The 14,020-nt window shown below is 48.0% G+C and overlaps 5 protein-coding genes across 5 annotated transcripts; all 5 read left to right on the top strand.

Annotated features, from left to right (window-relative positions):
• Positions 1–183: 183 nt before the first annotated feature.
• TrAtP1_002810 (uncharacterized protein) lies at positions 184–2,040 on the top strand (the record flags this gene model as incomplete). Its single annotated transcript, XM_014087490.2, has 2 exons — positions 184–632; positions 693–2,040. The coding sequence occupies 2 exons, from the start codon at positions 184–186 to the stop codon at positions 2,038–2,040; spliced, it is 1,797 nt and encodes a 598-aa protein (XP_013942965.2).
• An 82-nt stretch (positions 2,041–2,122) lies between these two features.
• TrAtP1_002809 (uncharacterized protein) lies at positions 2,123–3,178 on the top strand (the record flags this gene model as incomplete). Its single annotated transcript, XM_066111627.1, has 1 exon — positions 2,123–3,178. One exon carries the CDS (start codon positions 2,123–2,125, stop codon positions 3,176–3,178), a length of 1,056 nt encoding a protein of 351 aa, XP_065967705.1.
• A 2,425-nt stretch (positions 3,179–5,603) lies between these two features.
• Positions 5,604–6,914, top strand: TrAtP1_002808 (uncharacterized protein; the record flags this gene model as incomplete). The annotated part of the gene is made up of 1 exon (XM_014087489.2): positions 5,604–6,914. The coding sequence occupies one exon, from the start codon at positions 5,604–5,606 to the stop codon at positions 6,912–6,914; it is 1,311 nt and encodes a 436-aa protein (XP_013942964.1).
• A 758-nt stretch (positions 6,915–7,672) lies between these two features.
• On the top strand, positions 7,673–10,019 carry TrAtP1_002807 (uncharacterized protein). The gene is made up of 2 exons (XM_066111626.1): positions 7,673–8,211; positions 8,271–10,019. The coding sequence occupies exons 1-2, from the start codon at positions 8,204–8,206 to the stop codon at positions 9,811–9,813; spliced, it is 1,551 nt and encodes a 516-aa protein (XP_065967704.1). The 5' UTR covers positions 7,673–8,203; the 3' UTR covers positions 9,814–10,019.
• Positions 10,020–11,426: 1,407 nt separating this feature from the next.
• TrAtP1_002806 (uncharacterized protein) lies at positions 11,427–13,415 on the top strand. Its single transcript, XM_014087487.2, has one exon. It carries the CDS (start codon positions 11,535–11,537, stop codon positions 13,302–13,304), a length of 1,770 nt encoding a protein of 589 aa, XP_013942962.2. The 5' UTR covers positions 11,427–11,534; the 3' UTR covers positions 13,305–13,415.
• Positions 13,416–14,020: the final 605 nt, after the last annotated feature.

Raw genomic sequence — 14,020 nt, 5'->3', positions numbered from 1 at the left:
ACGAAGCGGGGATGCCCCTCAACTCCGCGATCCTTCCACTCCTTCTCTTCTCTTCTCCTTTTAAATCTCGTATCCAAAGATTTTCTTCTGTTCGTGCTGTAAATACTACATGCAGCTTATATAGTTGAGCTCCTCGCTAGATAGAATAATTCCATAGACGCTGCAACCATTACATGCTATAAAATGGCGGCAGTGTCCTCTTCCCGTGTGCGTGATCCGGACGCTGTGGCTGCCGTGCGCGAGTTCTTGCAGGGTGCCGTTGCGCTCTACCGCGATGTGCTCGCTGTCTATCACGATGGTGACACTTCCGGTGCTGAAAGCAGTGCTGTCTTGCCGGGTGAAGTCTTGAGCGCTCATCATGCTCGGCTGAGAGATTCTGTCCAGGCGCTCGCAAGTGTTCAGCCTGTTGCCGCTCCTGATGTGCCTCATCCTCTGACTACCGTGCCGGGAGCCTGTTGCAAAGTTGGACAGGACCTTGTGTTGCATCTTGATAGAGCCATCAGCCCAGGCCATAAATCTCAGCCTGGATCCAGCTTTCGTGACATGTGGCCCGCTCGCGACGTTGCTGCACTGGGAAATCGGCTTCAACATTTGAGCCAGCAATTTCACGATGATGTTGATCACACCTATGAGTAAGTTGTCGATGCATGTATTCATCGTTGATAGAAGGCGCTCAAGCTAACGAGTCCCAGGGTTCGCCGGCTGCCACTCCTCGAGTTCGTCGCGTCTGGCGAGCAAAAAGACGTTTGGGGCGACAATAGCGCTGCTTTGCAACAAGAAGAGCCACGAGAACAAGAAAAGGAAAAGCCAAAAATGAGGCGCATCAACATCGTGCCTGGCGACAACGTATACATCGAGGTGCCCATTAGAAAGCGAGCAACGCCTGATTCTATTGTGCACGACTACATCCTCGACGTTCTCTCCTACAAGAGCATGCATTACAGAGAGCAGGAGGTGACAAAGGCGCATAGCAAGACGTTTGAATGGGTGTTTCAACATTCATCGCCCGAGGACTCTGAAGAAGTAGAGCACCAATTTTCGACATGGCTCCGAGGAGAAGAACTTGGCCCCATTTATTGGATCACTGGAAAGCCTGGATCTGGAAAGTCTACCTTTATCCGCTTTCTCTTTGACCATGAGTCTACAATGAAGCGACTAAAAGTCTGGGCAAAGGGCAAACCAGTCTTTACGGCAGGCTTCTTCTTTTGGACCAGTGGATCTCGTGAACAACGTTCGCAGGCCGGCTTGCTGCGTTCCTTGCTTCATCAGTTTCTCTCAGCATATCCGGAACTGACTTCGGCAGCGTTTCCAAGTCTATGGACGAAGCTCAAAAGCATCGATACAAAAGAGCGAGTTGCTCTGGAGTTGGACTTTTCCATTGCCGATTTGTTGGAGGCGTTTCAAGCGGCGATTGATGCGGCGATGCCTCAAATGAATATTTGTTTGTTCATTGACGGGCTGGATGAGTTTGAAGGCGATCATTTGGCAATTATTGACTTTTTCAAGAATCTATGCTTGGGAGAAAAGGGGCAGTCGATCAAGATATGCCTGTCGTCTCGCCCGTGGGCTGTCTTTCAGAATGCGTTTGAGTATGCGGTGCCGAATCTGAGACTGCAAGACCTTACTTATGAAGACATGTATCGGTACACCAAGGATAGGCTGCGGGAAAACACTCCTATTAGACGCTTGCTGAAGAATGATGCGGCAGCTGGAGAGGAGTTGATTCAGCAAGCAGTTCGAAAATCGGATGGAGTGTTTCTCTGGGTGAGACTCGCCCTCAACGAATTGATTCGCACCTTTCAACAGGAGACTGGGCTCGCTGGTTTATCAAAAACTCTCGACATGTTGCCGATTGAGCTCAATGAGCTGTTCAACCTGTTCTTCTTTGAGAATCAGGATGAAGCCAAGCTGGCTGAAGCGGCTGTCATTTTCAGTCTCATGAATGCGCGAGAGCTCGTGGCTGATTTCATCTCGAATGATGCGGCGACTGCGCTTACTGTATGGGAGCTTGCATTTGCTCTCAGGGGGGAGCGACGATGATGAGGCTGCGGTCAAGGAAGAGCCGAAGCAGGCATCTCCCACGGTGGCATATGAGCGCTGTTTGGCGACAATCAGTCTCGTCATGAAGCGGTTTTCGGGTCTCCTCGACGTTCATGCGCGTCGTAATTCTGGGAATGCTCGCCTCCGGTTCTCTGGCAAGGAGGATCATGTGAATGAGGCTTTCGACGCAGCTGAGCGGCGAGTGACTTACATCCATCGTACGGTCCGCGACTGGTTCATGGAGGAGCCCGGCGTGATGGCTCGTATTGCAGGTAAGACGCCTGCCGACTTTGACCCCCATTTGCGACTCCTGCGATCGTACGTTTTGCAGATGAAGAATTCTCTCGAGGAGATTGAACACCATCGCCAACTGGATGAATGGTGGCCGGGCATTGCCCTCGCCTTGACGCATGCGAGATACGTGCAGAATGACCCGGATCACCTTGAGCGGACCATGGTGAATGAAGTGGACAAGACGATTTCATGGTATTGGTTGGCCAAGCCGGAAGATCCCTACGACCACTGGGCAAGATACGGCTTGGGGCCATACCGGGTGTTTAAATCTGCTGCGCCGCTGTGGCAGCCGTTTCTTTGCCTGACGACCAGGTTCGGCCTCACCAGATACGTGGCGGAAGAAGTAACGGCTCGCAATGCCGCGGAGGATGAGATATCAGCGGAGAAGAAGGAGCTCCAGACTTCCGAGTCGACTCCTCTGCTGGCGTACGCTACAGAGTTTCTCTGCTCTCGCAAAAAGACAATCTTTCCACTGTCAGATATCCAGCTGGTTGACTTTCTCATCCGCAACCAATGTCGCATCAATCCGGGCCCGAATCACGACTACACCGATTTTGAGACTCACAAGCCTCGGACGCCGTGGATCACGGTGCTGCGACATTTGCGGGATGCGCGCAGGAGGAACTGGATTGAGTACTACGATGTTGATCCTCAGGGCACTGCGCGGTGGGCGGGGATTGTCAGGTTGTTTGTGGAGGAGGGAGGGGCGGATAAGGAGGCGGTTGTTGTAAAGGATAGTTGGGATCCGGAGATTACGGCTTTGGGGGTGATGGAGGTGTTGGAGGGGACGTATGGAGGGGTTGAGATGAGGGGGCTGGTGAGGATGTGGGAGTTGAGAGAGTGAGCGATGGTCCTATGCTATTTTAGATGATGAAATGATAAAATTGGTGTTAAGCAGCTAAGATCGCGTCTCATGTATTAATCCAACAGCTGCTCTGTCATGCCATGGTTTGTGATGTTGAGTCAGGGTGAAGCGATATGTGAAGAAACAATGGTTATATGGCGTGTCAGATGACCTCAGTAAATTAAAATCGCATCTCATACAGTACTAACAGTTGTTTGCTATTCTATGGATTGTGATATAAAGTTAAGAGAGGGGGTGAAGATATGTCAACAAACCAAGGTTTTATAGAGTGTCAGCTTATTAGTCAAGATCGCATCTCCTACATCAATCTTAAAGCTTCTCTGCCATGCCATTTGTGGCATATGACTCTCCACAAACATCCAATCTCTCTGGGGCTTCTGACTGGATGTGGCGAATGATTCCCCTGTAAGCGGCCAGTGATCTGACCAATGGCCTTATATAAATGACAATCGCATTCGAGGCAAGGAGTATGAACCGCTGATACGTCGTTTTCCGTGTCATACGCGACTAAAATATTTGATTGGCCACTCGAGCAGAGCCTCCTCGCTAAGCTGTATGATTAGGAGCACCATCCCTGTAGATCCAACGTCACACGGTCAAATATAACGCTTCAGTTCTTTATTCCATCCAACGGCGATTATAACACGTCAATCCGCTTTGCTCAAACGCATAATGCACCTATTGACTAACCCTGATTCTCTCAACGAGACGTAAGAGAGAGAGAGAAGCTGAAAAGTCGGTTCACTCTGGGCAGCAGAATATCCAAGTTTCGAGAATCAAGTACCGCATCCGCAACTCGAAGACAACCAATGTTAATAAATCGGATCTTGTATCAATAACACATCCAAGCTTGCCAGCTCAACTGACACGTCAATAGAGCCTGTTAGACACTCACCGACCTTGCTGTTCATGAAGCCTGTACAGATGCCATCTATGTATCGGTACATTGTACGCCATCCTGCCCAAACAAAGGGGACACACGCCAGCCTTTGACCAATTACATTGATACTAATAACGTTTAGGCGAAGGAGATGGCTCAGCAATAGAGCACATCAATTGACGGCTGTGACGTGTCTTGGCCTTTGTGTAGATCTTCTTACTGCCAAGGCTTAGCAATGCTTGACATGGACGTTATATGCCATACTGTAACGCAGTAACCGCCAGTATTACACCAAGTATCCGATAGTTGTAACACAAGGTAGCTTACTTCCGCAGGCTAAGTGGAGGTGCCGAGTGTCTCGCCGCATCTTTGTACAATGTAAGACACCAAGCCTAATGCGCTGTGCTGTGAAAATTTTGCAGTCATGAGGCTCATTCCGACACATTTTGGGCGACACCGTCAGGTTTCAATCCATCCTGTGTCTGCAATAACACGTTGGCAGCGCAGTTGGTGAAATCACTGATCTACACTCAAGGAGACCTCGGAGTTGATAGCGAAAGGCTTGACAGTGGCGCAGTCAATTAGCCTCATTGCCCGCAGAATGGCTGAGATACATCATGTACTTGGTGATAAGGTCTCACTCTGGTTCACCTTGGGCATTAAATGCACACACAAAGCAAGTTGGAGACCACCAGAGGGTCGGAATATATTGACGTGGCAGACAAAGAATTGCATTTGACACGAAGCTTGACGATCCACGCCTCAATCAGTCAGACACTCGAAAATTTTTTCTCTTCAGCTTTAACAGAGCCTGGCTGCTTGATCGTGTAGAATATACTTCGGATGAGCGGCGCAAGCACACACAAACCGTTTGGGGGCCACGGTGTTGCCGATGCAGCTCACCAGGCTTGACAGGTACTATCATGTATGAAGGCGTAATAGATACGAGATGATAATGCAAGGGAGGCCAATGAGTCCAATTCTGGAGATAGTTCGTCTGCGCGTCGTTGCTTCCGGGCGGCGATGCAAAGCATGCCCCATGATTGATATGTGACAGAATGCGGCGGAGACTCGCGATACTTCTGGGCCAAACGACATGCGGCTACTACATGCTAACACTTGATAACGGTTCCATGTACCAGATCAATTAGGTGTCTGGCCCAAAAAAAGTACTCAATACATGCGTGCTGGTTCTCCACTTTGCTTCAGCCGCACAAGCTGCATATGCAGCCTAAAGGCTTGACCGAGGCTCTGAGGCTAGGTTGAAATAAACGAATACATCATGGAGGCCTTTATTTCGACCGTATTTTGAGCCTCAATAACGGCCCAATTGACTTTGTTGGCATTTGCTGGCATATGCTGGCATTTCTTGTGTATATATAGTGACCTTTGCTGACTGAAATTTTGGGAATCATCATCAACCTACATACTATATCATTAGCATCTCGTACCTTTCCTGCAATTCAACATTTGCAATCATCTTCATCAATTTATATCATCAATACATCTTTTTTGTTGACCAAAATGACAGCTGACAACGCGGAAAGACCTGGCCAGCGCGGCGATGATTACTCTTGTGACCTTGGCCATGCAGTTCAAACAAACACCACTGCAGACTTCTTCGCTGCCATTGCCCTCGGACAAGAAAGCCTAGTCAGAAACTTCATCGAACAATATCCTAAGATTTCTGACGCGCCAAATGAGCATGGCGAGACACCTCTCATAGCTGCTGTTCGCGCTGATAAGCCCGTCATTGTCAGAGATCTCTTATGGGACGGAGCAAAAGTGAACGCCTTTGCAAACTACTTTCAACAAGGTCAAAGTAGCCCAGACTCGCGGACTGCCCTCCAGGTTGCAGCTGCAGAGGGCAAGCTTCATATGATTCGCATCTTGCGCGAGAACCGTGCCGACGTCTTTCTTAATGCTCCAGATGACGTCAATGCTCTTCAGTTGGCCGCCGGCAATGGGCATCAAAGTGTCGTGGAACATATTCAGAAAGCATATGCCGGTGCTATTGGCAGGCCGCGTGTTGCTCCAGGTGGCTCAACTCCTGATGACCGGGCAAACACACCAGATATTCCTCCAGTGGATCGTCAAGAACCAGTCAAACATGTTTCAGCTCAGTGTTTCCAGACACGCAAGGAAAAGAATTTAGACTGCATCACCTGGGCTATCCCAAAGTTTATTCTTGACAAAACTCCGCCAACTGTCATCTCCGCAATCACAAATGTTATTGTGGATAAGCCCAAAGAGACTCGGCTACTTCGCAAGAATGTGAAGTCGTGGTGCCAAGAGCAGATCCGAGACTTTCCTGCTCGTGTTCAGAAAGGAAGAGATCTCGTTGATCGCGGAGCCAAAGAGGCACTTGGGCTCGTTACGAAGACACCAGAAGGGACTTTGCAGCTCATGAAGCGCGCACCCAATGCTCTATGGACAATCATGTTGTACATTGGGACAATGCTTCGTAAACTTGGCATAGTAGCTCCTTATCTTTTGGAACAGATGACAGCCATTGTTCAAGCCATTGCCAAAGCCATAGCAAGCATTCGGGCTGCTACCCTTTATAGCATCAAAACTGTCTTGAGCACCATTCATTCAGTTTTTATAGAGATTCCAAAAAGGCTTGTGGCGCTTGTAGCTCAACTGAAGCAAACAAGCTGTGCGATGCTGCAAACTAGAATGGGTTCATTGAACAAGGTTATCATGATCTTTGCCGCCTTGGCACTTGGGATTTGCATAATATTCTCCAAACGGGCTTGGGGGCTGCTGCGGGCGCCTGGAAAACTCGCAAAGAAAGGGGTGCAAGAGATGATGGGTCTGAGGGTCCAAAAATAATGTAAAATGACATGGAGAAGGAATTAATGGATGATTCAAGTTGGATGCCGATTGAGTCGAAAGATTCCCATCCAAGCATCAAACACAAAGCCTGGGAAAGGGAGGTTGAGCCGCAAGGCTCCCTTCTCAGTACCGGCTAAGTGTTTGGAAACGATGGTTGAGCCTCCGGGTTCCCATCAGCTTAGAAGAGGAGGAAGCGGGAGAGTAGGGTTTTTGTTTTGTTTTGTATTTTCTTGGAGTTTGAGGGACTTGCTCTCGATGGTTCGTTTTAATGTTTGGTATTTCTTGGCTCAAAAAAGTAATTTAGCATAGATTCGTTTGTTCTTTTCTTTCTTTCTCATAGAATAGTTTTTTTTTTTTTTTAACTTTCTTTAATTTATCATCATCATCCAAATCATCCAACATGGTAAATCTAGTGATCATCCGAAGGCTTTTAACAAGTGCCATGATCGCATATTATGAGTGAAGTGCAACAGCCTCGGTCTGCGACGGCTCCTGACGGCTACGGGCGGGCTATTTGACGGCGTTTATTCGTCTTCTCAGCAATCAGTCAGACCGTTTACAAATCCTTATAAGCTCCTCATTCGTGGCTTATTATTAGCGTAATCGAGAGCGGGATGCGCCCCTCCGATCTCGTCTGCTTCAAGTAGATTTCTGACCGGGATTGTATCTGACGAACTGCCGCGTTTCTGCGTCTATGTGATAACAAAGGAGAGTAAAAGATGTGATTGTCAGGCGATGTTGTGCTCGGCGAGACTTGAAGGGCTAGCTGTGAATCATAGCAGTGGCATGACTGTCCCATCTCATTCGCCGTGCTTATAAACAACATCGGCCTTTGATCAGACTGATATATCCGGCACATGTCCGGGATCAGCAACATCCAACAGCAACCTTGTTGCCTGCAGGAATATCGGACATATACCGGGCGCACCCTTGTGCTGCACCAAAATGGCGACTTTATCAATGGCCCTCTCCTCCTTGGCCTTTGCATGTATTGGTAGAAGCAGTATATTATTCCTCCCAAGTCGCCATGTTCCTTTCCCCTCTTTCCATGATCACTGCCGCCTTCTTTCGTAGTCTTTGAAACGTTCTTTCAACAACAGCCTCTAGGTTGAGGTAGAAACGAGACCAGGCACAAGCGGTAAATTATCGCCGAAGCTCAATACGGCGTACATATCGCAGAATGGTTGTCGTTTCTGCGTCGGACTCGTCAACCGCATCAGAGGAGTTGCAATGGCAAACGCCAACACCTAAAGAAACACTGGAACCTGAAGTCTTCGCGAGACCTGATGATAAAGTGTGTTTCGAATTGCAGAACTCTTCTTCCCAATCACTACTAACATCTGCAACTATTAGGACGATGTCGACGTCGAAAAAGCGGACAGTAGCACATCTACGCCGCGTTCTGGCCTTTTCTCTAAACTTTCAGCGAGACGCAAAAAAAGACCAGGATCAAACGATTCTACCTGTTATAATTCCTCTTACAGATCTTGACAAAGGCATTGTCGGCTGGGAAAGTCAAGATGACCCCGATATGCCACTCAACTTTCCCAGCGGCCGCAAGTGGCTCATCACGAGCCTCCTTTCGGTCATCACATTCATGACGCCTTTTGCATCATCTATCCTTGCTCCTGCCCTAGCAGCGATGCAGAAAGATTTTGGCGTCAGTGATGTTACATTGGGATCAATGCCTGTCAGCATCTTCCTGCTGGGATACGCGATTGGGCCGATACTGCTATCGCCATTGTCCGAAATCTATGGCCGAAATCTGATTCTCCTCACCGCAAGTGCGTGGTTCTGCTTCTGGCTCGTCGGCTGTGCGCTGGCCCCATCGCTCAACACGCTGATATTCTTCCGGTTCATGACGGGCATTGGCGGTTCGGGTAGTTTAACCATTGGCGGCGGAATCCTTGCTGACATGTTCCCTGTCACCAGCCGCGGGAAAGCCATGACGATCTGGATGCTGGGTCCCATTGTTGGGCCTTCCATTGCGCCTGTGATTGGCGGCTTTGTGTCTGAGACGATTGGCTGGCGCTGGACTTCGTGGCTGTCCTGCATCCCTGCTGCTGTTACGGTGGTGGCGATGATTTTTCTCAGCCGTGAGACAAACGCTCATGTGTTGATTGCGCAAAAGACGAGGAAACTTCAGAAAGAGCTTAACAGACCCGAGCTAAGGAGTTGCTACGTCGATCCCGATGCGCCCGTCTTGAGCAAGAGACAGATTCTGCTCTTCGGCTTGATCCGCCCAATGAAGATGCTATTTCGCTCTCCAAACATCTTTGGCCTGTCGTTGTACATTTCCTTTGCATACGGCTGCCTTTACCTTTTGTATAATACAATTCCAACCGTCTTTGAGGGCAGCTACGGCTGGTCGTTGGGTATTACCGGAATTACATATGTCGCGTTGCTTTTCGGATACATCATCAGCTTGGTTTTCTTTGCTCTTCTCTCAGACAGCACCATTATTCGTATGACGGCTGCCAATGGAGGCGTCTATGAGCCGGAGATGCGTCTCCCTGATTGCGTCTGGTTTGCGCTTGTTCTCCCCATCACTTTTTTCTGGTATGGCTGGGCCGCTGACAAGGCCGTTCACTGGATCGTGCCGATTATTGGGATCGTGCCTTTTGGCGTTGGTATCCTCGGAGTGTTGCTGCCCATCCAAACATACATTGTCGATGCGTATCCGGAATATGCCGCCAGTGGCCTCGCTGCGTTTGCTGTACTGCGGAACTCTGTTGCTGCTTTCTTACCTTTGGCTGGGCCGCAGTTGTATAAGAGCCTCGGTGTGGGCTGGGGGAACTCGCTGCTTGGGTTTATTGCCATTGGGCTAACTCCCATTCCGATTCTGATATACAAGTACGGGAAATGGCTGAGGCTTCGGTACCCGGTGAAGTTGTGATGATGGCATTTTTAGTTGTAGTTTTGCATTTTTGGGCTTCGTCTCTTGAAAGATGCTCGAGACGCACTAATTTGTAAATCCTTTTGTCTAGTTCAGTATCGCCTACGTGCAGGATGCAAAGCCAAGAGGTAAATGCTGAAAATTTGATTCATAGTCCGAGTATATATATAGATGGGTGTTTAGTAATTCGATAATTGTTAGTTTAGTAAAATGTCCTCATCGTCGCGCATTGATTAGAATGATGATGCCTCGCTACTAATATTATATGTTTCGATAATTGCACGGTGTTCTTGACATTACAAAATTGAGTGAACTAGCTACGCTGCAAGGGGCATTAACTTGTACGAAATATCCTAGACTGACGAATACGGAAGAGGCATGGTTATCATAAACAAATAATCTAATGCCTGCAGCCATGTTCGCATGTCGGATTTTACAGCGGATCGAAATATCAGCTACGGCGACGTCCGGCTATAGCAGTGGGCCTCGTTTGGCAGACTAATGCGTTATGCTTAAATAGTTTAGAAGTCTGCAATGAGATAGATATGTCTTCTTATAGTACTCCTGTCATGACCTGCCTTTAGTAGCTTCTCTGTTGTTTAAGCGAGATTACTTCATGACAGTAATCTTCGAAAAGCGACGAGCAAAAGCTCGTGTTTTAGAAATACGCATGATACGAAACTCTTGTATTAGCCCTTCAATTTCACATCTAAAAAACCTAAACTTGGAGAATCTTGAGTAAGAAGTTACTGGGGTTGTTAATTATTCAATAGATGCTTAGTAAGGAGGGCACGCCAGTTCTACATACAGGTAGCTACTAATCATTTCACGAATGACATTAACTACGCATAGTGAGTAAGGGTAATTGACATCTGGAATAAAAAAAACTAGTGGCCCTTTTACCTAGACTTGTTGTTTATTAATTTAGAAACTAATCAGGTACAATTAAGAGGATAGTCGAGCACAAAGCTCCTTGTAGAAGATCAGTTCAACTTGGAACCATTATGATTACTATTTTTCATGCTAAATTTACACTAGCTGTTTAGTCCTCAACATGGATAACCCTGTAGCGCCATATGCCATCTTTTGCTGCCGCTGTCTGTCTGGGCGCCCTCCGCAACATGAGGTGGTTTCGGTAAGGCGATTATCGTTGGGCAGCTACAGCCAAATCTCCCCTGTCAGCAAACGTTTGCCAGAAGTTTCACAGAGACTTGTTTAAATGGTAAATTAAAAATCGCTTGCAAATATGCGTTGACACCTTTCAGTTTCAACAGCCTAATTGACATTTGAGAGGCAGAACGGAAAAGAGAGCGGAAAACCGGCTTCTGCTAGTTCCATATTAATGGAACTCGACCACGCGATGTAAGCTGATGGCAGCAGGTATGGCACACGGCCCTTTCGCCAGACTAGCAGTGCTCCATACAGCCGCCTTCTTGGCATCTAGGGTTTTAATTCCTATCAGGCGAATAGGGTTCTTCGCTTGAAGAAAGATAGAAGCTACTAGGTATTCTAATAATAGTTGTGTCTGCATATACTTGCATGTCGCATTATTATGGAGTGCTACCATACCAGATGCGGTGGGGAATATAAGACAAAGCTCGATCCTTGGTAGAGGACGATCTTTCATTCATACAGTTACAGAGTACACGCAAGACGAGTCACGACTGCTGCTCCCTCACCATTACGAACGATATCCCACGCTCAGCAACAGCCTGCGCCGAATGGCAGCATATACAATGTCCGATAGCATCCCATGGGTGCCAGGTTTCTGGAACCGAGCACCATGGAGAACCGTGGGCGCACTTATAGGATTCGCTGTGACTTGCGGGATGATGGGCCTGGTTCTCGTCCTATCCGAAGGCAGAGAAACCAACTCTTGGCCAACGCACAACAGAAACATTACCGTTCCTGTGCTTCTGTCACTGCTAGTTGGCATTGCCCTTCTTTTCTTAACGGTTGCAAACTCTGAAGGGCTTGCCATCTCATGGTGGCTCAAAGCGCTCAAAGGGACAAAACTCAAGGAGCTTCAGTACGATCTTGAAGTCACTAGTAACTTGCTGGTTGGCATCTTTAGGCCGACTCTCTTCAACCTAGTTACTCTTTCGGCCATCATCGCCCTTGTCGTGAGTGTCGGCACCAGTGCCATCATGCAGAGATCTTCGACAACTATAAGCAAATCCATCGGGCCATACCCGACCAATATCGATGCACCCGTCTTGAATACAACTCTGCCGGCGAACTTTAGTGGGTGGGCAGGGAGTGGATCGGAAATATCGTTGCTGATGCCGGCCTTTGCGAGTGTCTATAAGGAGTATTCTAACCGCAGCAACATCGTGATACCATCTGGGTGCGGCAACAGCACCTGCCAGCTTCATATGACAGGCCCAGGTTTCGACGTCGACTGTACGGACGGCTCCGTTGACTACGACTTTGGCAAATTAGCATCTGCGGCACTAGTCCACCAGATTACGACGTTTCAAACCATCATCAACTTCGAGTCAAAACAAGATCCTAACTCCCTCAATCATATAAACATGTCGGTGCTGTATAAGCCGTCTCCTACGTGCTCTGGAAAATTGACCAGGCACCACTGTGTTCTTCGAGCGGCCGCTGTGGACTACGCCGTTACTATCACCAACGGTACTGCTACGCTCGCTCCCTGGGATATTTCTCAGAACACCACCATAAGCATCCACAATTTCACCGACTGGATGCAGCTCGGCTTTGGAAGCCTTGGAGCTGGAGGATTCATCACATCGCTTGGAGGAATCGCTTCGGCTTTACAATCTCAGTACAACTCTAATGCAACTCTTGTATTGGCGGTGATGACGCAAAATCCGTTCCTGGTATCTGCGTTTGGGCAGGCAGCCAGTACATACTCGACATCTGCATTTGACGACTATGGTAACTGCACCATGACCTGGTCAGATCCTAGAGAGGATATAATCAACAGTGTTCGGGAGATTGTGTTCCGCAGCGCCCTCTCCGTTGCAAATTCGACCGGCCAGCCTATCCAGTTTCAGCAGACGAATGCCAAGATGACGAGGATCGGGATAGTATACTCTACTAACTGGAGGTACTTCGGCATCGCTGTTGGTGTCATGTTCTTGGAGGCGCTTATGACTCTGTTCCTCATTTGGGGCTGGGAGAAACTCGGCAGAGAGGTTTCGCGCGACCCATTCGAGATTGCAAAGGCTATGGGCGCGCCTCTTCTGAATCATGGATCTTCCAACACGTCAGCCCCCCAGATTCTGGATGCTTTGGGAAGCAAAAGGGTGCGATACGGAGAGCTGGTCGACGTAGGGACGGGAATTGCGCAGGAGTCGGCGGTGCCTAAGCATGGATACAACTTGGTGGAAAGTCAAGACCCGGACCTTTTGATGCAATACGTTTCACCTCAGCATACTCAAGAGAGTTTGAGCAGGAGAAGAACTTTGGGCATTGCCGTGACGGAGCATGTTCAGCCTGTTCAACCGGGAGTACATTATTGAAGCGATTATGAGTGAGGAGGATTATGGGACAACTTTTGTACTTATGGCTCACAAAACTACTAAAAGCGATACCCAGACCTTGAGTTACCTAGAAGGAAAAAAATTGCGAATAATACTAAAGTTGCAGAGATATGCGCCTGCTTAATGCTGTAAAAGAAAAATACAGCCAAGTGAGAAGGCCTCAATGGCTACTTACTGACAGGTGAAATTACTAATAATACTACATACTAAGGTAATGGTACTCTATTGCCTTGAGGGGGAAGATTAAAAATGCTGTGAAATAACACAGGTTGAAGATGCTGTGAAATACAGATTGGTGAAGATTAAAAATGCTGTGAAATACAGATTGGACAAGGATTTCTTATCAGTACCGCAGTGAGAGATAGTAGGAGGGGCAACAGTGCCGGATTTTGATACTGTGCCCCCAGTGTAGGGTAATCGCTGTTTTTGGCAGATCTCTACGAGCATAATCGTAGATTGAAGCCAGGGATGGTCAATGCAATTACTTCTGTTCACAACATCAAAATTACTACCCAATATGTATTTAGCTCTTGGCTTCCACACCGTTACTATTTATGCTCGCAGTTTGCAGCTGGAAGCGAAGTAGACGGAGGCTTAAACCTTTGCGTAGATCTTCTAGAAGTCTTAACCTCTATGTGGCATGAAATAGGATCCTTGTTCCAAAACCAAGTCATGCCCTCCGAAAATACGCCCGA

Source organism: Trichoderma atroviride, chromosome 2 (assembly GCF_020647795.1).
Source record: "Trichoderma atroviride chromosome 2, complete sequence".
Lineage (NCBI taxonomy): Eukaryota > Fungi > Ascomycota > Sordariomycetes > Hypocreales > Hypocreaceae > Trichoderma > Trichoderma atroviride.
This window is presented reverse-complemented; position numbering and strand designations above follow the sequence as displayed.